Below are 20792 nucleotides of genomic sequence, written 5' to 3'. Positions count from 1 at the left end.
GGGGAGGGGGGGAATTAAATAAATAAATAAATCTTTAAAAAAATAAAAAATAAAAAATAAGTTGTAGTGGGTCTGCTGTTCATACCACATCAGGCAGATTTAAAGTATGATTTCTTATAGTCCCTCTAAGGGCACTGCAAGCAGAGTTCTGATAAAATGACATCATAGTGAATAGGTTTTTTTTCCTGTAATATAAAGGGAGTAAATAAAGTAATCGTAAGAAACAAATGAATAGCTTTTGGTCAGTATCATAGCAGACATTTTTCCCTTAATGTAACTATTGAAAGTAGTGGATTTAGCATTTGGGAAACTAGAAAAAAATATCCAAAATGTGTTTGATTTCAGAAAAGATTTTGAAGAGGGCAAACTCTGGGACATTTTAGTGATTTCCTTAACCAAAATAAAATGAAATAGAAAATAGAGGAAATTAACTACCTAATAATAGTAAAACACATTATTCTAATGAAATACATAATAATATGAGACGGTAACTAGTATTTATTGTCTATTACTTGCCAGGATGTTTACAGTTATCATTTACATTTATTCTTCACAACACTCTATAATATAGATATAAATGTCTACATTAAACTTGAAAGATTAGCCTATACCAACAGGGCCACAGAATTAGGATAAAAGGTCATCTAAAATCAAACCTGTCTTGAAATCAGAATATTTCAAAATTCTGATTTCAAGAATAAATTTAAATTGATGTACTATATCTCCCTGCCTCCCTCATTAAAATAGCTATGTATTTTCCTCACTTTTTATACTTTTATCCTTCATATTTCCTTATGGTCCTACTGCAGAACAGTTGATTGAGGATATTTTAAATCATTTAATGAAATGTAACAGTGTTCCCCAAGAATCAGTAATCATTAGAACATTAGAAGGGATTATATGACAGGTGACAATGGGCACAGTGTTTTCATATGCCAAATCGCTAAGTATCTGGAGGGAAATGAAGGAGGGAGGAAGGAGAAAGAAGGAACAATTTCTAATTCTTTTTTATAGACCCCCAAACTACCTAGAAATTGTTAAGTTGCTAATAAAGAACATTCTTTAGGCTCTGCTTATACGTATTTTTAGAAGATCTGCAGTAAAACAATTATCTTATAAACATACAAGGGAACTGTGGGCAAGTTCATAGAGTTATTAAGTTTGGTAGAGTAGAGAGTTAATTTTGTGTGAGAGCTCACAGGTTGTTGCCATTCTTTTATAGATCAAAAAAAGATGTCCCAGTATTGCAGACTAAAGGGCTGTATTGGTTGATGCCCTTCACTGGTCAATAGAGCTGACTACCTATTTCCTTGGGAGGGGGTACATAGAAGTGAAACTCAAGAACAAGCCTCTGCAAACCCCATAGATAGCTTCAGGCTGCAATTCTGTTCTACAGAAATCTGAGGAAAATGATGAAGCAGCTATATATTTTTGAGGTAATCCATTACTCTAAACACATAGTTGTAGTTGCATGTTGCTATAAGCGCCACATAAGTAATTTACATTTCTTTTGTGCTCCTCCTTGCTCCAGGATATAGTCAACCTTAAACATTAGGGCACTCATTCTTAGGTTTCTAATAGTCATGTAATAGTTAAAACCAGAAAGCAGATTGCTGTTGAGTTTAGGGCCATATCCTGCCACACTGTTAGAAGTTACTCATCATGCAATTTATATTCCAGAAAACAGTGTATCAGGGAAAGTAATGCAGCTTTCTTTGTGGAACGTACACCTGCTAGGGCTGCTGTTTGCTCAACATCTCTGGTAAAGACTATATAGAGAGAGAGAAAGAGAGAGAGGCTGGAGAAACCCATGAGAGGTGAAGAAATGTTCCCTGAGGGTGGTAGCTGGCCAGCTATGAAGATCTATTAAGTTCTGTTAGTAGAAGACTAGGATCTGCTGTATAAGGTGTCAGCCAGAGGGTCAAGATTTGGTAGTGAATGTGAAGTGGAGTTATCAAGGAGCAATGGACCAGGTCACCAAGGGCTAACTACTGGCATAAGAGGAGAGATTTAGTGTTGAGCTGTAAGAGATTTATTGGTTGGGGAAATTATTGCTGAAGCCTAAGCTCTGTGAACTGATAGTTTGTTTTGCAGGGATTTGTACTTTATCACATTGGTATGTTCTTCTTTTTTAAAAAATTCCTCTGAACCTTGTGATAAACTGGATTACAGTATGAACAGAAAGTAACTCAGTTCTTTGCCCTAAGTGTTCTATAATTTTAATAAAATACCTTTTGAACAGGGTTAATAAATAGTAGAAAATACAATTAAGTGATGATAGCTTCCTAATTGTTAAGGAAAAGAAGAAACCACATACAATAAAAACATTAAACTGTATAAAAGTCACCTAAATTAGAAAGGAAAATAAACTTTCCCTATTAGCAGATGACATGATCCTATATACAAAATCCTGAAAAATCCACAACAAAGCTCCCAAAGGTAATAAATAAGTTTAGGAAATTTGGGGGATACAGGAAGTTGTAGGTATATAAAACAATCATGCATAAAATACAAGATTCCCATATACCACCCATTATTAATACCTTGCATTGATGTGGTACATTTGTTACAATTCAGGAAAGTGCACTGTTATGAATTTACTATTAACAATGGTCCATGGTTTAACTTAGGCTTCACTGTTTGTGTTTTGCAGTTTATGAATTTTTTGTTTAATTTTTATTCTCTTACTAGATATGAAACCTTATTTCTTTTTCCTGCCTAATAGCTCTGGCTAGTACTTCCAGTACAATGTAAAATAAAAGTGGTGACAATGGGCATCCTTGTATTGTTCCTGATCAAGGGAGAATGCTTTCAGTCTTCCACCATAACATATGATACTGTCTTTTATTACATTAAGGAAGTTTTCTTCTCCTCCTTGTTTTCTAAGTGTTTTTATCAAGACAGGGCACTGGATTTTGTCAAATGCCTTTCCTGCATCAATTGAGATGGTCATGTGTTTTTTACTTTCATTCTCTTAATGTGGTGTATTACATTAATTAGTTTTCGTATACTGAACCACCTTTTTATATATGGGATAAATACCAATTGAACATGGTGTATAATTCTTTTAATGTGCACTTGGATTTGGTTTACTTATATTTTTTGAGGACTTTTTCATCTATATTTATAAGAGCTATTAATCTGTAATTTTCTTTTCTTGTGATTTCTTTATCTGACATTTGGTATGAGAGCAATGTTGGCTTTGCAGAATGAATAAGGAAGTGTTCTCCCCTCTGTTCAATGTTTTTGGAAGTGTGAGCAAGATTGGTGTTAATTCTTCTTGTAATTTTTGGTAAAATTTTCCTGTCAAGCCATCTCCTGCGTTTTTCTTATTGAGAGGTTTTGGATTACTTACTCAATTTTTTTCTAAGTTATTTGTTTATTGAGACCTATTTCTTCTTGAGTTTCTGTAAGAAGTTAATGTGTTTCTAGGAATTTGTCTTTTCATCTAGGTTATCTAATTTGTTGGCAAAAAGTTTCTCATGTGTTTTCTTATACTCCTTTTTATTTCAGTGGAGTAAGTAGTAACATACCCTTTTCATTTCTGATTTTAGTTATTTGTGTCTTCTCTTTTTTCTTTGTCAGTCTTATTAAAGCTTTGTCAATTTTATTGACCTTTCCAAAGAACTAACTTTTGGTGTTACTGATGCTCTCTATTGTTTTTTAATTCTCTGTGTTATTTATCTTCATTCTAATCTTTTTTATTTCCTTCCTTCTACTCATTTGGGTTTAGTTTGCTCTTCTTTTTCTAGTTCTTCTAGTTTTCAGGTTAAGTCTGATGTGAAATCTTTCTTCTTTTTAAATGTAAGTATTTAGAGTTGTAACATTCTCTGGCATCACTATTGTTGCTTGCAGCCTATAAGTTTTGGTATGTTGTTTTTTCATTTTTATCCACCTCAAGATATTTTCTGATTTCCCTTTTGAGTTCTTCTTTGATTACCCATTGTTTAAGAGAATGTTACTTAATTTCTACATATTTATTAATTTTCCATTTCTCCCTCTGTTATGATTTCTAGCTTCTTTCCATTGTGGTTGGAGCATGATTACAATACTTTTGAATTTATTTAAACTTGTTTTGTGGCCTAAGATATGGTCTATCCTGGAGACTGTTCCATGTGCACTTGAGAATAATGTGTATTCTGGATTTGTTTTTTTTTTTTTTCATTAAGTGTGCTGTATATGCCTGTTTGTTCATTCACTTATTGTTTTGGGTTTTTCTGGGCTCAGCACTTGTTGTCTGAGTGTTGTTTTTTGTTTTGTTTTGTTTTTTGTTTTTTGTTTTTGTTCTTGGTTTTTTTTGCTGTTGTTTTAGGTCATTTGCTTCTTTTTTTCCTTTTCTTAAGGAAGCATCAAACCTGGGACCTCCCTGTGGGAGGCAGGTGCTCAACTTCTTGAGCCACCTCTACTCCCTAAGCAACACTTTTTTATCTATTCTGCCAGTCTCTGCCTTTTGACTGAAGAGTTTAACCCATTTCCATTTAAAGTCACTACTGATAATGCAGGTCTTTCTTCTGCCATTTTGCTATTTAGTCTTTGTAAGTCTTACACCTTTTTTTATATTATTTTTTATTAGCAAAGTTGTGAGCTTACAAAAAGATCATGCATAATGTGCAGAATTTCCATATGTCACCCCTCCACCAACACCTTGCTTGTTGTGGAACATTTGTTACAGATTATAAAAGAGCATCATCAAAATATTATTACTAACTGTGGTCCATAGCTTATATTTGTATACATACATATATAGTTCAGCTTTATAAATTGAACTTTATGATTCATTCATGAACATCCATAAATAATAATTGTATAGTAAAAGTTGCGAACTTATAACACAAGCATGCATATCATCCTACAGCGCTCCCATACATTACCCCACCACCAACACCTTGCATTTTTGTGAAACAATTTTTACAAACTATGAGAGGCCATCATCAAAACATTATTACTGGGAAGCAGACTTGGCCCAGTGGTTAGGGCGTCTGTCTACCACATGGGAGGTCCGTGGTTCAAACCCTGGGCCTCCTAGACCCGTGTGGAGCTGGCCCATGCGCAGTACTGATGCACACAGAGAGCGCCGTGCCATGCAGGTGTGTCCCCCGCATAAGGGAACCCCACACACAAGGAGTGTGCCCCATACAGAGAGCCGCCCAGTGCAAAAGAAAGTTCAGCCTGCCCAGGAATGGTGCTGCACACGCAGAGAGCTGACACAACAAGGTGACGCAACGAAAAGAGACACAGATTCCCGTGCCGCTGACAACAACAGAAGAGGACAAAGAAGAACACGCAGTAAATAGACACAGAGAACAGACAACTCGGGAGGGGGGAGGGGAGAGAAATAAATAAATAAATCTTTAAAACAAACAAACAAAAAACCATTATTACTAACTACATTTGGTATACTTTTCCCCCAATCCATGTGGTTATTGACATGCTGTATTAGTATTACATGCTTGTTATTGTTCAGGAAAGTGTTCTTATATTTGTTAGTTAACCACAGTCAACCTTCTGCCATGAATTCATTGTGTTATACAACCCCATGCTTTGTATAACCCATTCAAAATTTACACTTAGTAGCTTTCATTTTCATCACAGACTTGTGCTGTTATGAGCTTAGTCAATTTGAGAATGTTTTCATTGCTCCAAGAGGAAAAGTCCCTTATCCCCTTATATCCCCTTATTGTTATCCTAGAATTGATGTAATATCTTCTTTATTATTGCTGCAAAAACATTGCACTGTTGCTATAGCTCACCCTATCCTTAACACTTTGAAAAGAAGAACATTCTTATATATTAACCACGATCTTCATCCACCACAGAAATCACAATGTTACACAGTTGCTACATTCTCTAGCTTCCTTTAAATTAAAATATGACATCTGCAGACTGTCCCTTTCAGCCACAATCGCATTTTCAAATTAACAGTGTTAGTTATACTCACTATACTGTATTACCATCAACTCTATTCTATTTCTACACATTTACAATAAACCTTATTAAAAATTCTACATAAAGTATCAGCTCCCATTCTCAACCCACATTCAATTTCCTAGTAACCTATACTCTAGAGTTTACCTCCATGCCATTACTCATGATTTTAGTACATATTAGTGAGACCATATAGTATTTGTCCTTTTGTGGCTGACATTTTAGTCAACATAATATCCTCAAGGTTTATCCATGTTATCATATGCATCCTGATTTCCTTTCTTCTTACAGCTGAAAAATATTCCATTTAATGTATAGACCACATTTTGTTTATATACTTCCTAGTTGTTGGACACTTGGATTGTTTCCATATTTTAGCAATTGTGAATAATGCTTTTAAGAACATCACCCTGCAAATGTTAGTTCATGTCCTTGCTTTCAGTTCTTTTGAATATATTCCTAATAACAACTTTACTGGATCATACAGTAGTTCTATATTTAGTTTCTTAAGTAACCACCAGACTGTCCTCCACAAAGGTGGCAACATTCTACATTCCAACCAATAATGAAGGAGTGTTCTTGTTTTTCCACATTCTCTCCAGCACTTACAGTTTTCTGTTTTGATTTTTAAATAATGGCCATTTTGTAAAATGTGAAATGATATCTCAGTGTAGTTTTGATCTGCATTTCCCTAATAGCTAATGAAGTTGAAGAATTTTTCATGTGCTTCCACCATTTATATTTCCTCTTTGGAGAAATGTATATTCAAGTTTTTTGCCCATTTTTAAATTGGGTTGCTTGTCTTTTTACCATTTAGTTGTTTGATCTCTTTATACAGCATTAGTAGTAAACCCTTATCAGATATGGGGTTTCCAAATATTTTCTCCCATTGAGTAGGCTGCCTTTTCACCTTCTTGATAAAGTCATTTGATGCACCAAAGTGCTTAATTCTGAGGAGATATCATTTATCTATTCTTTTGTTGCTTGTGCTTTGGGTGTAAGGTTTAAGAAACCACCATCTACCACAAGATCTTGAAGATGTTTCCCTATATTTCCTTCTTGGAGTTTTATGGTTGTAGATTTTATTTACCTCTTTGATCCATTTTGAATTAACTTTTTTTATAAGGGGTGAGATAGGGGTCCTCCTTCTTTCTTTTAGATATGGATATCCAGTTCTCCCAGCACCATTTGTTGAATAGACTGTTTTAGCCCACCTGGGTAGGCTTAACAGACTTGTCAAATCTATAATTTTCTATTTTCATGTTATCTTTATTTGGCTTTGGTGTAAGCATGATTTTGGCTTCATTGAATGAGTTTTGGTAGTGTTCCCTCCTGATCTATTTTTTGGAAGAGTTTGAACAAGAATGGTATTAATTCTTTGAATGTTTGGTAAAATGTTTTGTTGGATGTCTTTGTGAAGACATCTGGTCCTGGGCTTTCCATCTTTGGGAGGTTTCTGATGAAAATTTCAGTCTCCTTACTTGTGATTGGTTTGTTGAACCCTTCTAATTTTCTAGGTCAATGTAGATTGTACATGTGTTTCTAGTAATTTGTCCATTTCATCTACATTGTCTAGTTTGTGTACAGTTGTTCATAGTGTCCAGTTATGATCTCTCTTATTCTGTAGGGTTAGGAGTAATTTTCCCCCTCTCATTTCTGATTTATTAATTTGTGTCTCCTCTCTTTTTGTCTTTATCAGTCTAGCTAAGGGTTTATCAATTTTGTTGGTCTTTTCAAAGAAACAGCTTTTGGTTTTGTTAATTCTATTGGGGTTTTTTGTTCTCAAGTTCATTTATTTCTGCTCTAATCTTTGTTCTTTCTTTCTGCTTACTTTGGGATTCATTTGCTGTGCTTTTTCTAGTTCCTGTGTTCATTTAAGTCTTTGATTTTAGCCCTTCTTTATTAATGTAAGCATTGAGGGCTATAAATTTCCTCCTCAGAATTGCCTTTGCTACATCCCACGTATTTTAAGATGTTGTGTTCTCATTTTCATTCATCCCAAGATATTTACTGATTTCTCATGTGATTTCTTCTTTGACCCACTGATTGTTTAAGAATGTGTTTTTAATCTCCATATATTTGTGACTTTTCTCTATCTTCACCTGGTATTGCGTTCCATCTTCATTCCATTATGATAAGAGATAGTGCATTGTATAATTCCAATCTTTTTAAATTTATTAAGACTTGTTTTGTGACCCAACTTACAGTCCATCCTGGGGAAAAATCCATTAGCACTTGAGAAGAATTTATATACTGCTGTTTTGGTGTGCAGTGTTCTATATATGTCTGTGAGGTCTAGTTCATTTATCATATTATTCAGGTTCTCTGTTTCCCTATTAATCCATTGTCCAGTTGTTCTATCCAAAGATGAGAGTGTTTTATTGAAATCTCCAACTATTATTGTAGAGATGTCTATTCTCTCTTCAGTTTTGCAAGTGCGTACTTCATGTATTTTTGAGTTCCTGGTTAGGTGCATAAATATTTATTATTGCTATTTCTTATTAAGATAAAATGTTCTCCTTCATCTTCAAGAGCAGTTTTGTATTTTGTCCAATATTAGTATCAGTACTCCAGCTCTTATTTGATTATTGTTTGTGATGGAATATCTTTTTCCTTGTGTCCTTGCATGTATCATGAGCATCTTGTAGACAGCATATAGATGGCTGATATTTTTTATCCATTTTGTGAGTCTATGTCTTTTGATTGGGGAATCCTATTCATTAACATTCAGTGTTATTACTGTAAAGACATTACTTACTTCATCCATTGTATCTTTTGGCTTTCCATTGATCTATCTTACTATCATCTGTCTTTTTACCCTTTTTTTCCCCCATTACTAATAAACTTCATTTCTGTACTCTTCTCCAGACCTCTCTCTCCTGCTTCCTTGCAGTACTCCCTTTAGTATCTCTTGAAAATCCAGTCTCTTGGTGACATACTCTCTTAGTTTTTGTTTGTCTGTGGACACTTTAAACTCACCCTCAGTTTTGATGGACAGTTTTTCTGGATAAAGAATTCTTGGCTGGCAGTTTTTCTCTTTCAGAAACGTTAATATATCATACTACTGCCTTCTCACCTCCAGGGTTTCTAATGAGAAATTTGTACTTAGTCTTATTGAGCATCCCTTGTATACAATGAGTTGTGTTTCTCTTGCAACTTTCAGAATTCTCTCTTTATATTGGTATTTGACATTCTAAATAGTAGATCTGTCAAAGTAGATCTATATGGATTTATTTTCTTTGGTGTGCATTGTTCTGATATTTATGTCTTTCATAAGGGTTGGGAAGTTTTGGGTCATTATTTCCTCAGATATTTTTTCCACCTCTTTTCCATTCTCTTCTCCTTCTGGGACACCAGAAATGCATAGGTTTATGCATTTCATCTTTTCATTCAATTCCCTGAGACTCTTTTCCAGTTTTTTCATTCTTTTCCCTTTCTGTTCTTCAGTCTTCTCAAATTTAGATGCTCTATTCTCCAATGTACATATTCTGTCCTCAACCAATTCAAATTTGCTATTTTATGCCTTCAGTGTATTTTAAATCTCTTCCATTATATCTCACATTTCTGTAAGATCTGTTACTTTTCTTTGCAAACTTTCAAATTCTTTGTTTTCAGCCAGTGTTTTCTTAATATCAATCTCTTTAGCTATCTATATTTATCTATTAAGGAGATTTGTTTGGATATCTATGATAAGTTGTCTCAAATCTTGCATTTTGTGTGAAGGTTTAATTTGTTCCTTTAGTTGGGATATATCTTCCTGTTTCTTAGTATGGCTTGTGATTTTTTGCTGGTGTCTTGGCATATGATCTTTTTATGTATTCTGTGCTCAGTTTCTCTCTTTAGCCTATGGTGTTCTTATTAGTTTGCACTTTTCCGAAGCTTCCCCTGTTCCTCCTTTGTGAATTTTACCTGTTATAAACATATTTTCCTCTGTATCTTTTTTAATACTCCTCTTGTCTTCTCTCACTCCTATTTCCTATAGGGATAATTTTGATAGAATTGTCCCCTTGGAGAAAACTATCTCAGCTCTGGTTTTCCAGTCTAACAGGCTCATGGGACCTATGAAGGTAGTATAGATCGATTCCAGTATGCTCTGGAGAAGAGACCCTAAACACCCCCAAACTTCTCTTTGAAACCTACCCCATTGTAGGCTTTCCTATCATACTCAGCAGGAAACATTCTTTATCCAGTTGTTCCCTGCTGCACTAAGGTTATTTTTGTGCCTTTAATTCTCAGTTGACTTAGCTCCTGGTGGGGGCATGATTGAGCTAATGTTGCTAGCCTACCCAGTATGAAATTGTTTTACAGCTCTGAGTTCTCTGATCAACTTTCACCCTATGTATTGCTCCCCCAATGGGTGGAGTGACTCTTCCTGTGCTGTCCTGAGAGAGTATGATCAGAAGGCCCTTGGTTCCTCTCCTTCCTGGGGCATCTTGAGGATAAGAGTGCAGCAGCTTTTTAGGGTGGGTGGGGTGTATTTGCCAGCATTGCATGCAGAAAGAGTGCATGCTTCTTCTCTTTCCAGGAGGTTTTGTGGCCAAGTGTACAGCAGCCCTTTTAAGGTAGACTGGATGAATCTGCCTGCACTGCCCATGAGAGAGTACAGGGTTCCTCTCCATCCAGAGGCATGTTGGTGGTCAGTGTGTAGCAGCCTTTCAGTGTGAGCTGGATGAATCTGCCCACACTTTTTGATAGAGAATGTGCACTTCCCCTCCTTCCAGGGGCATTGTGAATCTGCCTGCTCTGCCTGTAGAAAGTGTTCAAACTGTACCCAAATTCCACTTCTTCTTTGTGTGGGGTCTTAAGCAGTGGCTTTCGAAACTGAACACACTGGGTCTATTTCCTACCAGCAGCACCTTGGGGAACCAATGTGTTTTTCAGTCACCCCTGCTTCTACTCGACACAAATGCTTCTGGCTTCTTTGTGGCTTGGATAGTTTTATACCTCAGCTGTGCTCAAGATTAGAATCCATTTAGCAGTATTTTCCAGTCAACAGCTGTAGTTGGTGCCAGGCCACTTCCCCTCCCCGGCCTTTGGGAAAGAGACCTGCTGCTTCCTGCTGGGGAGTGGGTCTGGAGGTGGCCCTCCTAGCCAGTGGGGAATGGGAAACTGCCTCTGCAACATAAAGGAGTCTACTCAAGAATCTTCACCTTAGATGGTCAGCCTCCTTTTCCTTTCTTCCCTGGATTGTGCACAGTGTTTCTGGAGTTCCCTGAACTGTTTATCTGAACAGATCCTAGCTGATTATTAGTTGCCCTGTGGGATGAGCTATTGTTCAAGCCTCCTACTCTGTCACCATCATGGGTCTTTATATGTGTATGGTCCATCACTTCTTCCATTAATGCCAACTTTCATATTTATTTGATTTTTATACCATACTGAGTCCCTTCTCATTTCTATCTGGATATACTTTTCATATAAATTTTCCTTGTTGTGATCATGGGGTTAAAATTTAACATTCTAAATATGTAACAATCATATTTCATTTGATACCAACCTGACTTCAATAGCTTTCACATAGACTGTTCCTATACCTCTCTGTCTCCCACCATTTTTGCAATTATAACAAATTATATCTTTGTACATAATTATATCCGAAAGCATAGATTTATCTCTCCTTTTACACTTTTGCATTTTAGCACCTGTAGGAAGTAAGACATGGAATCACATACCAAAAAAATAAAATACAATAGTAGTGGTATTTATAATCTCCCAATGGTTACCTTTACTCTAATTCTTATTAAGATCTCTATTTCTTTATGCTGCTTTGAACCACTGTCTAATGTCCTTTACTTTCAATCTGAAGAACTCCCTTTAACATTGCTTGTAGGGTAGGTCTAGTGGTGATGATCTTCCTCAGCTTTTGCTTATCTGGCAATGGCTTAACCTCACTCTTATTTTGAAAAGAAAGTCTAACCTAATATAAAATTCTTGGTTAAGAGTTTTTGTTTTTTTTTTAGCACTTAAGTATTTTAGCCCACTGCATTCTTGCCTCCACAGTTTCTGATGAGGAATCAGCACTCAATCTACTTGGGACTCCTTCGTACATAACATGTTGCTTTTCTCTTGCAGCGTTCAGGACTCTCTTGTCCTTTGCATTCAACAGTTTAGTCAATATATGACTAGGCATTATGTTTCTTCAGGTTAATTCTGTTTGCTGTTCTCTGTGCTTTTTGGATGTACATGCTCATGTCGTTTGTGAAAGTTGGGAAGTTTTCTGTTATTGTTTCTTTGAATATTCCTGCCCAGAATATTCAAAGAATGTCCCAGAGGCTCTTAGGTTATATTCGGTATTTTGGTTTTTTTCCCTTTATTTCTGCTCCTCAGCCTGACATATTTCAATTGTCTTGTCTTCAAGTTAACTGATTTTTTTTTTTTCTGCCAGCTCCAATCTATTGTTGGAACACTACTGGAAATTTCCATTCCAGTTATTATGGTCTTCAACTCCAATAGTTCCTTTTGGTTCCTATTTAAAATTTCCTTCTTTTTATTGAGATTTTCATACTGTTAATTCATTGTTTTCTTGATATCCTTTAGTTCTTTCTCTGTATTTTGCTTCATCTCCTTGAGCTTATTAAAGATCAATTTTTAAATCTTTGTCTGGTATATCCACTCTCTGGTCTTTTTCCATGGTGTTTTCTACATCCTTATCCTCTTCCATTGGCTATACCATCATTTCCTGTTTGTCTTTTACTCTTCTGTTGTACACTGCAATTTTTATATTTTAAAATGTAAACTCTTGGATTCATTCCCAGAGATGTCTGTTTCTTGATTTTGTAACCAACTAGTAAGAATACAGAGATTTTCTTGAGGGTCAGGAGTTAAAAAAACCAAGCACACCCAAGCAAAAACACCTTTCACTATCTTTGCAAATTCATTTTGCTTTGACTGGGGCTCTCTGTCAGAGTTCTGCCTTCCTGTCAGGAAGTCTGCCCAAGACTAACACAAAGTGCAGGGTCCTCCCTGTCTTTCCTTTGTCTGTGTCTTGCCCTGAGCTTTTGCTTGTTGGTGGCCTTAGTAGTTACCCTGCTACATGAGTTTGAATCCCCTCCCCCCACCTCTACTTCTCAGGAAACAGACAACCTCCCTTTCCAGGCTGTTGTAGTGCAGGTAAGCCTTTGCCATCTGTCTCAATTGTTTCTTATACTGCTTTGATGTCCCAAGTTGCAGCCTGGAGAGAAAATTTGGGAGGGCAGACACTTCTGAAAGGAGTTTCCCAAGTCAGTCTTTTCCAAGGCCAGGGACCCATAATGGGAGCCCAGACCAGCTCCAAACTCCCCTGGGGAGGGGTCAAGGCAGAGGCTGGAAAGGGCACATGGAGTTCTTTCCAGGACTCCCCAAAGCTGTACTTTCTTGATTTGACTCCTGCCCAGCAAATGTGCTTCTTTAACTGTCCACTGTAGCTCTGAGCAGGGTACCACCTTCAGGTCTCCTCCCTGCCTTGTCTGGAGCAGGTTGGAGCAATGGCCACCCTCAGAGAAGCCCCAAGCAATGTCCAAAGTGAAGAACCCAAAGCAGTGATCAAGTCGTTGGCCCATTTTTAAATTAGGTCGCTGGTTGTCTTTCTTTTTATCATCAAGTTGTATGATCTCTTTATAGAACTTGGAGATCAGACTCTTATCAGATATGTGGTTTAATTTTGAGAAGGCCCCATATGTCTTTTTTTTTCATTGCTTATGCTTTGGATACAAGGTTTAAGAAACCACAACCTACCACAAGATCTTGAAGCTGTTTCTCTTTTCTTCTAGGAGTTTTATGGTTCTAGTTTTTATCTTTAGTTCCTTGATCTATTTTGAGTTAAATTTTTGTATGAGGTATGAAATAGGAATCCTCCTTCTTTCTTTTAGTTATGGAAATCCTGTTCTCCCAACACTATTTGTTGAAGAGATTGTTATGACCCAGCTGGGTGGGTCTTCTTTGATTTCTTTTAGCAATTAAAAAAAAGTTTCTGGCCTTCATTATATTTTTGTTTAACACACTAATTGTAGTATGGTGCTATACATGCCAACCTGTTGGTGAACTTCCATTCCCGGTCTCTAGCCAAACACCTTATTGTTTTTTTAACTTTTTTAAAATTGAAGTTTATCATTTATTCACAAACATACATGAACAGTAAGTGTATAGTAACGGTTGTGAGCTTACAAAACAAATATGCATGTCCTCATACACAGCTCCCATGCTTTACCCCACCACCAACACCTTTCATTATTGTGGCACATTTGTTTAGCAGTGTTTGGTAGTTTTCTGAATACAAGTCATTTATGTGCTGGGTTAAATTTATTCCTAAATATTTGATTCTTTTTTTTTTTTACTTGACTTTTTTTAGAATACATAAATGTTACATAAAAAATATAAGGAATTCCCAAATGCCCCATTCCCTCCCCCTCCCATGCTTTCCCACATGAACAACCTCCTTCATTCGTGTGGTATGTTTCTTACAATTGATGAACCCATATTGAAGCATTGCTACCAACTCTGGACTACAGTTTGTGTTATAGTTTATACTCTGTCCCACACAATTTTGTATATATGGCCTGTATCCATCTTTGCAGTGTCATGCAAAACAAATCCAATGTCCTGAAAATGCCCCCATAGTACACCTATTCTTCCCTCCCCCTCCCTTCAGAACCTCTGGTGGTCACTGCCTTTACATCAGTGATAAGAGTTCTTTGGGGAAACGGACTGTGGCCCAGTGGTTAGGGCGTCCGTCTACCATATGGGAGGTCCGCGGTTCAAACCCCGGGCCTCCTTGACCTGTGTGGAGCTGGCCATGCGCAGTGCTGATGCACGCAAAGAGTGCCGTGCCACGCAAAGGTGACCCCCGCGTGGGGGAGCCCCACGCGCAAGGAGTTGCGCCCATGAGGAGAGCCGCCCAGCGTGAAAAGAAAGTGCAGCCTGCCCAGGAATGGCGCCGCCCACACTTCCCGTGCCGCCAACGACAACAGAAGCGGACAAAGAAACAAGACGCAGCAAATAGACACCAAGAACAGACAACCAGGGGAGGGGGGGAAATTAAATAAATAAATAAAATCTTAAAAAAAAAAAAAAAAAGAGTTCTTTTAACCTTGAGGACATTACATTGACTGAAACAGCCAGACAGAAAAGGAAAAATATTGTATGGTCCCATTAATATTAGCTAAATATGATGAGTAATCTCTTAGAATTATCTATAGAGTATAGGTTAATACAAGAAAGAATGTGGGTTGAGAAGGGGAAGCTTATGCTGAATGTTTGAAGAATGTTTAACGAAGGGAGTTGTAAATATGTGGAAATGGTTAGAGTTAATGGTAACACATTATAGTGAGTATAATCAACACTGCTGATTTATAGGTAGGATTGTGGCTGAAAGGTATGGTCTAGGGAGGTTAATGTCAATTGAAAGAAAGCTGGAGTATAATCTAGGGGATGTATAACAGTGATTTCATTGGTGGAGGATGATTGTGGTTAATATTACAAATACAAGAATGTTCCTCTACTACAAGGTGTTAATATGAAGATAAATGGGAAAAATATAACTAATGTAACATATAGATTATAGTTAACTGTAATATTGAAAAAACTTTACATCAATGGCAAAGAAGGTTCTATATCAATTCTAAGGGTCCGTAATGGGTAGTATGGGATTTTTTCCTTTTGGAGTAATGAAAACATACTGAAATGAACTGAGCTGATGACAGCACAACTCTGTGATGAAACTGAGAGCCACTGAGTGTAAGTTTGGGTGGACGGTATAAGGCAGGGAAACATATATCACAGTGAACCCTGTGGTGAATGATGGACTATGGTTAACAGTACAAATATGAAAATGTTCTCTCATGGACTATAACAAATATACAATACTTATGCATGATGTTTATAATAGGGTGTTGTGTGTGGACAAATATGCCAAAATAGAAGCTATGGACTCTAGAATGAGAAAAGAACAGACAAAGCAGTGATCAACAGCAGCTACAGCCTCTCCCCTGTCTTGGGAAGTAGATTTTTATGTCCTCTCTGGTACCAGCACCCTATTCCAGGAACTGGACCCCAGTGCTGCCTGCTGTGGGAGTGGGGGCTGAGTGCTAGTACTCATCACACACATAGAGCACTATTCTGGTATTTACCATAAGTTGGCAGCCTCTTCCTCCTGCTCTCCCTTGGCTGTTGTACAGTGTTCTTTTACACTCTAGAGTTTCCAGATAGGTGATTGAGATAGTTCCTTCCAGTTAATAGTTGTTCTAGTGAGGAACTGATTTCTAGAGCTCCCTACTCTGCCATTTTCCCACAATTCTCCCTAAATCTTTATTATTTTAATTTAATGCTGCTTAATGATAGTGTTTTCTTTCTGGGTTTAATTTTTTCCAGTTTCATTTAAATTTCAAGTTCCTAGATATAAAAAATGATGTACTTTTTTCTTTTAATCTTCCTCACTTTAAAAAAAAAATTTTATTAGAGAAATTGAGTTTGTAGAACAATCATGCATAATATAAAATATTCCAATACACCGCCCCACCACCAACACCTTGCATTAATGTGGAACATTTGTTAAAATTGATGAAAAATATCAAAATATTGCTACTAACTAAAGTGCATCACTTACAGTAGGTGTATTTTTGCCAAATGCATGATACTGTTATGCATGATACTATTAATAATAGAGTGGTTTATGGGAAGAATGATGTACTTTAATTTAAATAAATATGTGCTAATATTTTAATGAAGAAGAGTTAGGAAGAGGTGCCTTTGGTTCCAATCCCAGCTGCTATTAATACTTGAACTATCACATCACATGAAAAATAAAATTTTTACTGAAGATGGAAAAATAGCATTCATTCTTATGGGTTGGATGTTTTGAATATCAGGTCTAAAATATTTGTTTCCAACATATGTAAAATGATACTTAGAATTCATTCCTTTGTACATACTAACATACTCTTGTCAAACATTGGAACATAATGTTGATTTAAATATTATTTTAAAATTTCCATCCCTATTATATTTAGTTTTACTTATTATGTCTGGAAAATGTTGAAAGAAGTATTAAAATAGTCTAGGATAGGCTGATTGGTGGGTTAGCTGTGGAGTCTCCAAGGATGTGTGAGTCAGGTAAAGGTTAAGATGTTGGCATTTGACCAAAAGACTGGATGTGGAGCCCTAGTCATTGACTATTTATTGCAGTGAATTCACAGAGTTCTTGCTGAGTGCTTCTATTTTGTGTAGGACTATCAAATGAAAATGAATTCTTCTGTGAGATTATAAGCTCTGTCAAACACTTTTTCTAAGGTGGCAGTTTACTCTGGTTGAAAATTGTGAGTATAATTACAATCAACTTTTTAAAGAAGCTTGAAATATACTAAAGTTATATTGTTAAGGAGTTAGAATATCTTCTGTTTTCAAACTATGTCCTGGCATCTTAATTAATATTTGAAATATCCCAATTAAATAAAATACCACCACAGTAAAATTAATGTTTAAAAAAAAAAAGTTAACAGCTCAATGGAGTGGGTTTTCCTCGGTGACTGAGCACCTGCTTCACATTGACAAGGTCCCGGGTTCAATCCCTGGTTCCTTCTAAAAAAAACAGCAACAAAACAAAATTTAAAAAAAAACTGCTCAAGTTTTTATTTGCTTTTTGCTCAACATCTAGTATACTGTTAAACAAATTGGGATTGACTTAAATAATGACAGGGAATAGTTTTGCTTTATCCATTCATTTATTCAGTCACTTATTCAAGAAACATTCCTTGAATGCCAAAATGAAATACAATGAAAAATGCATAATGATAATGTCCAAAAATCAGGCTCCCAGGGTGGGGTGTTGAGGATGGAGGAGTACAGAGAAGCAGAAAATTTTCATAAAATACAACAGAGCCTTGTATAAGGTGCTAAGGAAAGTGACAGTAGCCCTTAAGTCTGCAAGTGGGAAAGAATAAAGTATTTTCTCAGGACATGACATTTTATTGTAATCTTTAAAAATGACAGTGAGTTTTTCAGGAGACCCCATGGGGCACTTGTGGGGAAGGGTGGGAGGTGAGGGGAGTGGGGCATATGGGAATGCCTTATATTTTTGTATGTAACATTTTGTGTAATCTAAGTATCTTTCAAAAAAATAAAAAATATATTTTAAAAAAAGGTCCAGGGGCCCAGATTTGTAAAGTCACAGATGCATTTAAAAACTTGAAAACGGCCTTTACCCTTGAGCAGCTTAGAAACACAAGGACTCATTTCAGTAACCATGAGAAAAAATGACAGCAGACTAAACCAGATCCCAGGTTGTATAACTATTTAACATTTATTGAACATTACCAAACTGGGTGCTAAACTGAATCTTGTTAGGCACTTCCTTTACCCAGTTAGCACAGTCTAATAAGAAAACCAAGGCAGGAATGAAAACAGCATCAAATCAATCAGCAGCTGTCTTTAAAGGGCCCAAGACTTTCCATATAGAGATTTATAGATTAATTGCAACACTTTGAATTGCACTGGGAAGAAAATTGGCAACAGGTGCAAATTTCAGAGTATGGATTTCTTTGCTTCGGGCAGCTGACCCCAAAGGTAGGTGGGCTGCCCATCCTGGTTCCTCTGAAATTTCCTAGTGGTCCTCAAGGGTAGCCCCAATTAGGAGACCCATGTGTAATCCAGCTGTTTTCCTGAGCTACAATAATAAGCATGAATTTGTAAAAACTATGAAATGATCTGTACTGGATTATAAGGATGAAATTTTATAAATTTTGAGAAATTTTGCCAGGAATATGGAAAATAAGAACCATTCTAAAATCTCGGTGATTAAAATCTCTCTTTCCTCTGAAGGGTTACTGGGGATAATCTCTAAGAATTGTATGACATGGCTATAGTTAAAACTATCAAAACATTGTGCCTCCAAAGCATTGGACATAATGTTGTAATGGAAAGTTATTTTTTATTTTTCTAAAAATAAACCATGAGGCGTTCTATTTTAATAGTTGAAATAAGTGGTTTTAGTTGAATTATACCTGTCTATGCCAAATGCAATTTTATTCAGAGTTACAAGTCTTCAGCATTATAATGTCCAGAATAAAAAGACTTCTAAAATGGAAAGCAAATATTTCTTTTCACATTAATGATTTATACCATAGTGAATTAATGGCTTGATCAGTGGGTATATTAAAATGTATTTAACTTCAGACCTAAGTAATATTTATGTGAGAGCCTGAGTAATAAGTAGGGTCCCCCTAGGGATTTTAGATGACTGAATTAATTTGTATGCTTTTCCTCACTTATATTTAATTTCCTACTCATCTTAATTTTGATGTGAGATCTGTTTTCTTTCTCATGTCCACTGTATTTATTCTTTGCTTTTACATTTTTACTGAACTGGAATTCTGAATTTACCTAATATTCCAGTGAACCTGGGCAGGCTGCTTAAACACTCTGAGTCTCCATTGACTTACCTTTAAAATGTTGATAATGGCATACATTCTGCCTCTCCTACAGCGGTGCTGGCAGGATCAGATCATTTAATGCTTTCAAAAGTGTCAAGTGATAAACAGTTTAAGGAGGAGTCATATTGACTGCATATTTTATTTTCTGCTTACCCATACTGTAAAAGATACTTTCTTTGACTAGGAAAGGCACTTAGTAAGGAAGTCACTTATTCCCCCAACAGTTTGCATTCATGTCTTTATACCTGCAAGTGTAGATGTAGTTGTAAACTGCTGGCCCCTAACTCCCAAAGCTTCGACTCCATTATCTCATGCGCAGGACTTATCAAGCAATGCAATTTCATATCCTTCCCTGTCACTCTTATCAGGCTACAAGAAAAAGTCAGGTAGCATATTTACTTCCTGAGGATAACTTCCCAATTATTAACCACAGAGATATATACCACTGGCCCTGCAATCTACTTCTGAGAGTTACTGCAGTTAACGAAAGTCTTCCCGCCTGCTGTCACCGCCCTATGGTCCCATCCTTGCCTCCCTTCCCTTTCTAGTCTGTCTACCATTGGTGGGTCTTCATCAGAATCCTTTTGCATTCAAAGTTGTGAATGTGTAAACTGTACATGTAATTCAAGAGGATTATGCAACACTACAAAATATGAGCTCTTCTTTACTTTTTAAATTGTGTATGTCTGTGTTCAAAAGAAATACCATATGTTAACAAAGACATGGGGGCAGCATACAATGTGGTGTCTGAAAATATACCTTTGAGTAACAAAATTGTATTCCTAATTTCAGAACATGATGAGTGCCTCACAAATCAGCACAACTGTGATGAAAATGCTTTATGCTTCAACACTGTTGGAGGACACAACTGTGTCTGCAAGCCAGGCTATACTGGAAATGGAACTGCGTGCAAAGGTAAAAGGTTCTTCCATTAGGGATAATGCAATACATCCCTACCTCCTGCTATCCCTTCTCATCACTTTTATCTACCTTGTGGGCACATTCCACAGTTATTGAGAACTGTGACGTGTGGTTCCCCTCAGATTATTTTGCCATCCCCCTGGATTACTTAAGTGTTTGCATGGCCAAAATGTTCAAATCCTTCAACTCAACCTTTGAAATCTTTTTTTTTTTAAGATTTATTTTTTACTTATTTCTCTCCCTACCCCACCCCCCATTGTCTGCTTTCTGTGTCCATTTACTATATGTTCTTCTGTGTCTGCTTGTATTCTTGTCAGCGGCACTGGGAATCTGTGTCTCTTTTTGTTGTGTCATCTTGCTGCTTCAGGTCTCCATGTGTGCAGTGCCACTCCTGGGCAGGCTGCACTTTTTTTTTGCATTGGGTGGCTGCGGGGTACACTCCTTGTGCATGGAGCTCCTCTACACGGGGGTGGCACAGCACTTCTTGAGTGCATCAGCACTAGCACTATATGTGGGCCAGTTCATCACATGGGTCAAGGAGGCCCT

The 20792-nt window shown here is 36.7% G+C and overlaps 1 protein-coding gene across 4 annotated transcripts in view; it reads left to right on the top strand.

Annotated features, from left to right (window-relative positions):
* Positions 1–20792, top strand: part of NELL2 (neural EGFL like 2) — a 526313-nt gene that overhangs the window by 385117 nt on the left and 120404 nt on the right. For all 4 annotated transcript variants that reach the window (XM_004447896.5, XM_058307852.2, XM_004447895.4 and 1 more), the window contains one exon: positions 20118–20240. In XM_004447896.5, coding sequence (XP_004447953.2) covers positions 20118–20240 — 123 coding nt within the window. The remainder of the gene's footprint in view (positions 1–20117; positions 20241–20792) is intronic.

This window comes from Dasypus novemcinctus, chromosome 12, assembly GCF_030445035.2.
Source record: "Dasypus novemcinctus isolate mDasNov1 chromosome 12, mDasNov1.1.hap2, whole genome shotgun sequence".
NCBI classification, from domain to species: domain Eukaryota; kingdom Metazoa; phylum Chordata; class Mammalia; order Cingulata; family Dasypodidae; genus Dasypus; species Dasypus novemcinctus.
Note: the sequence above shows the minus strand (reverse complement) of the source record. Positions and strands in the feature narration are given on the sequence as shown.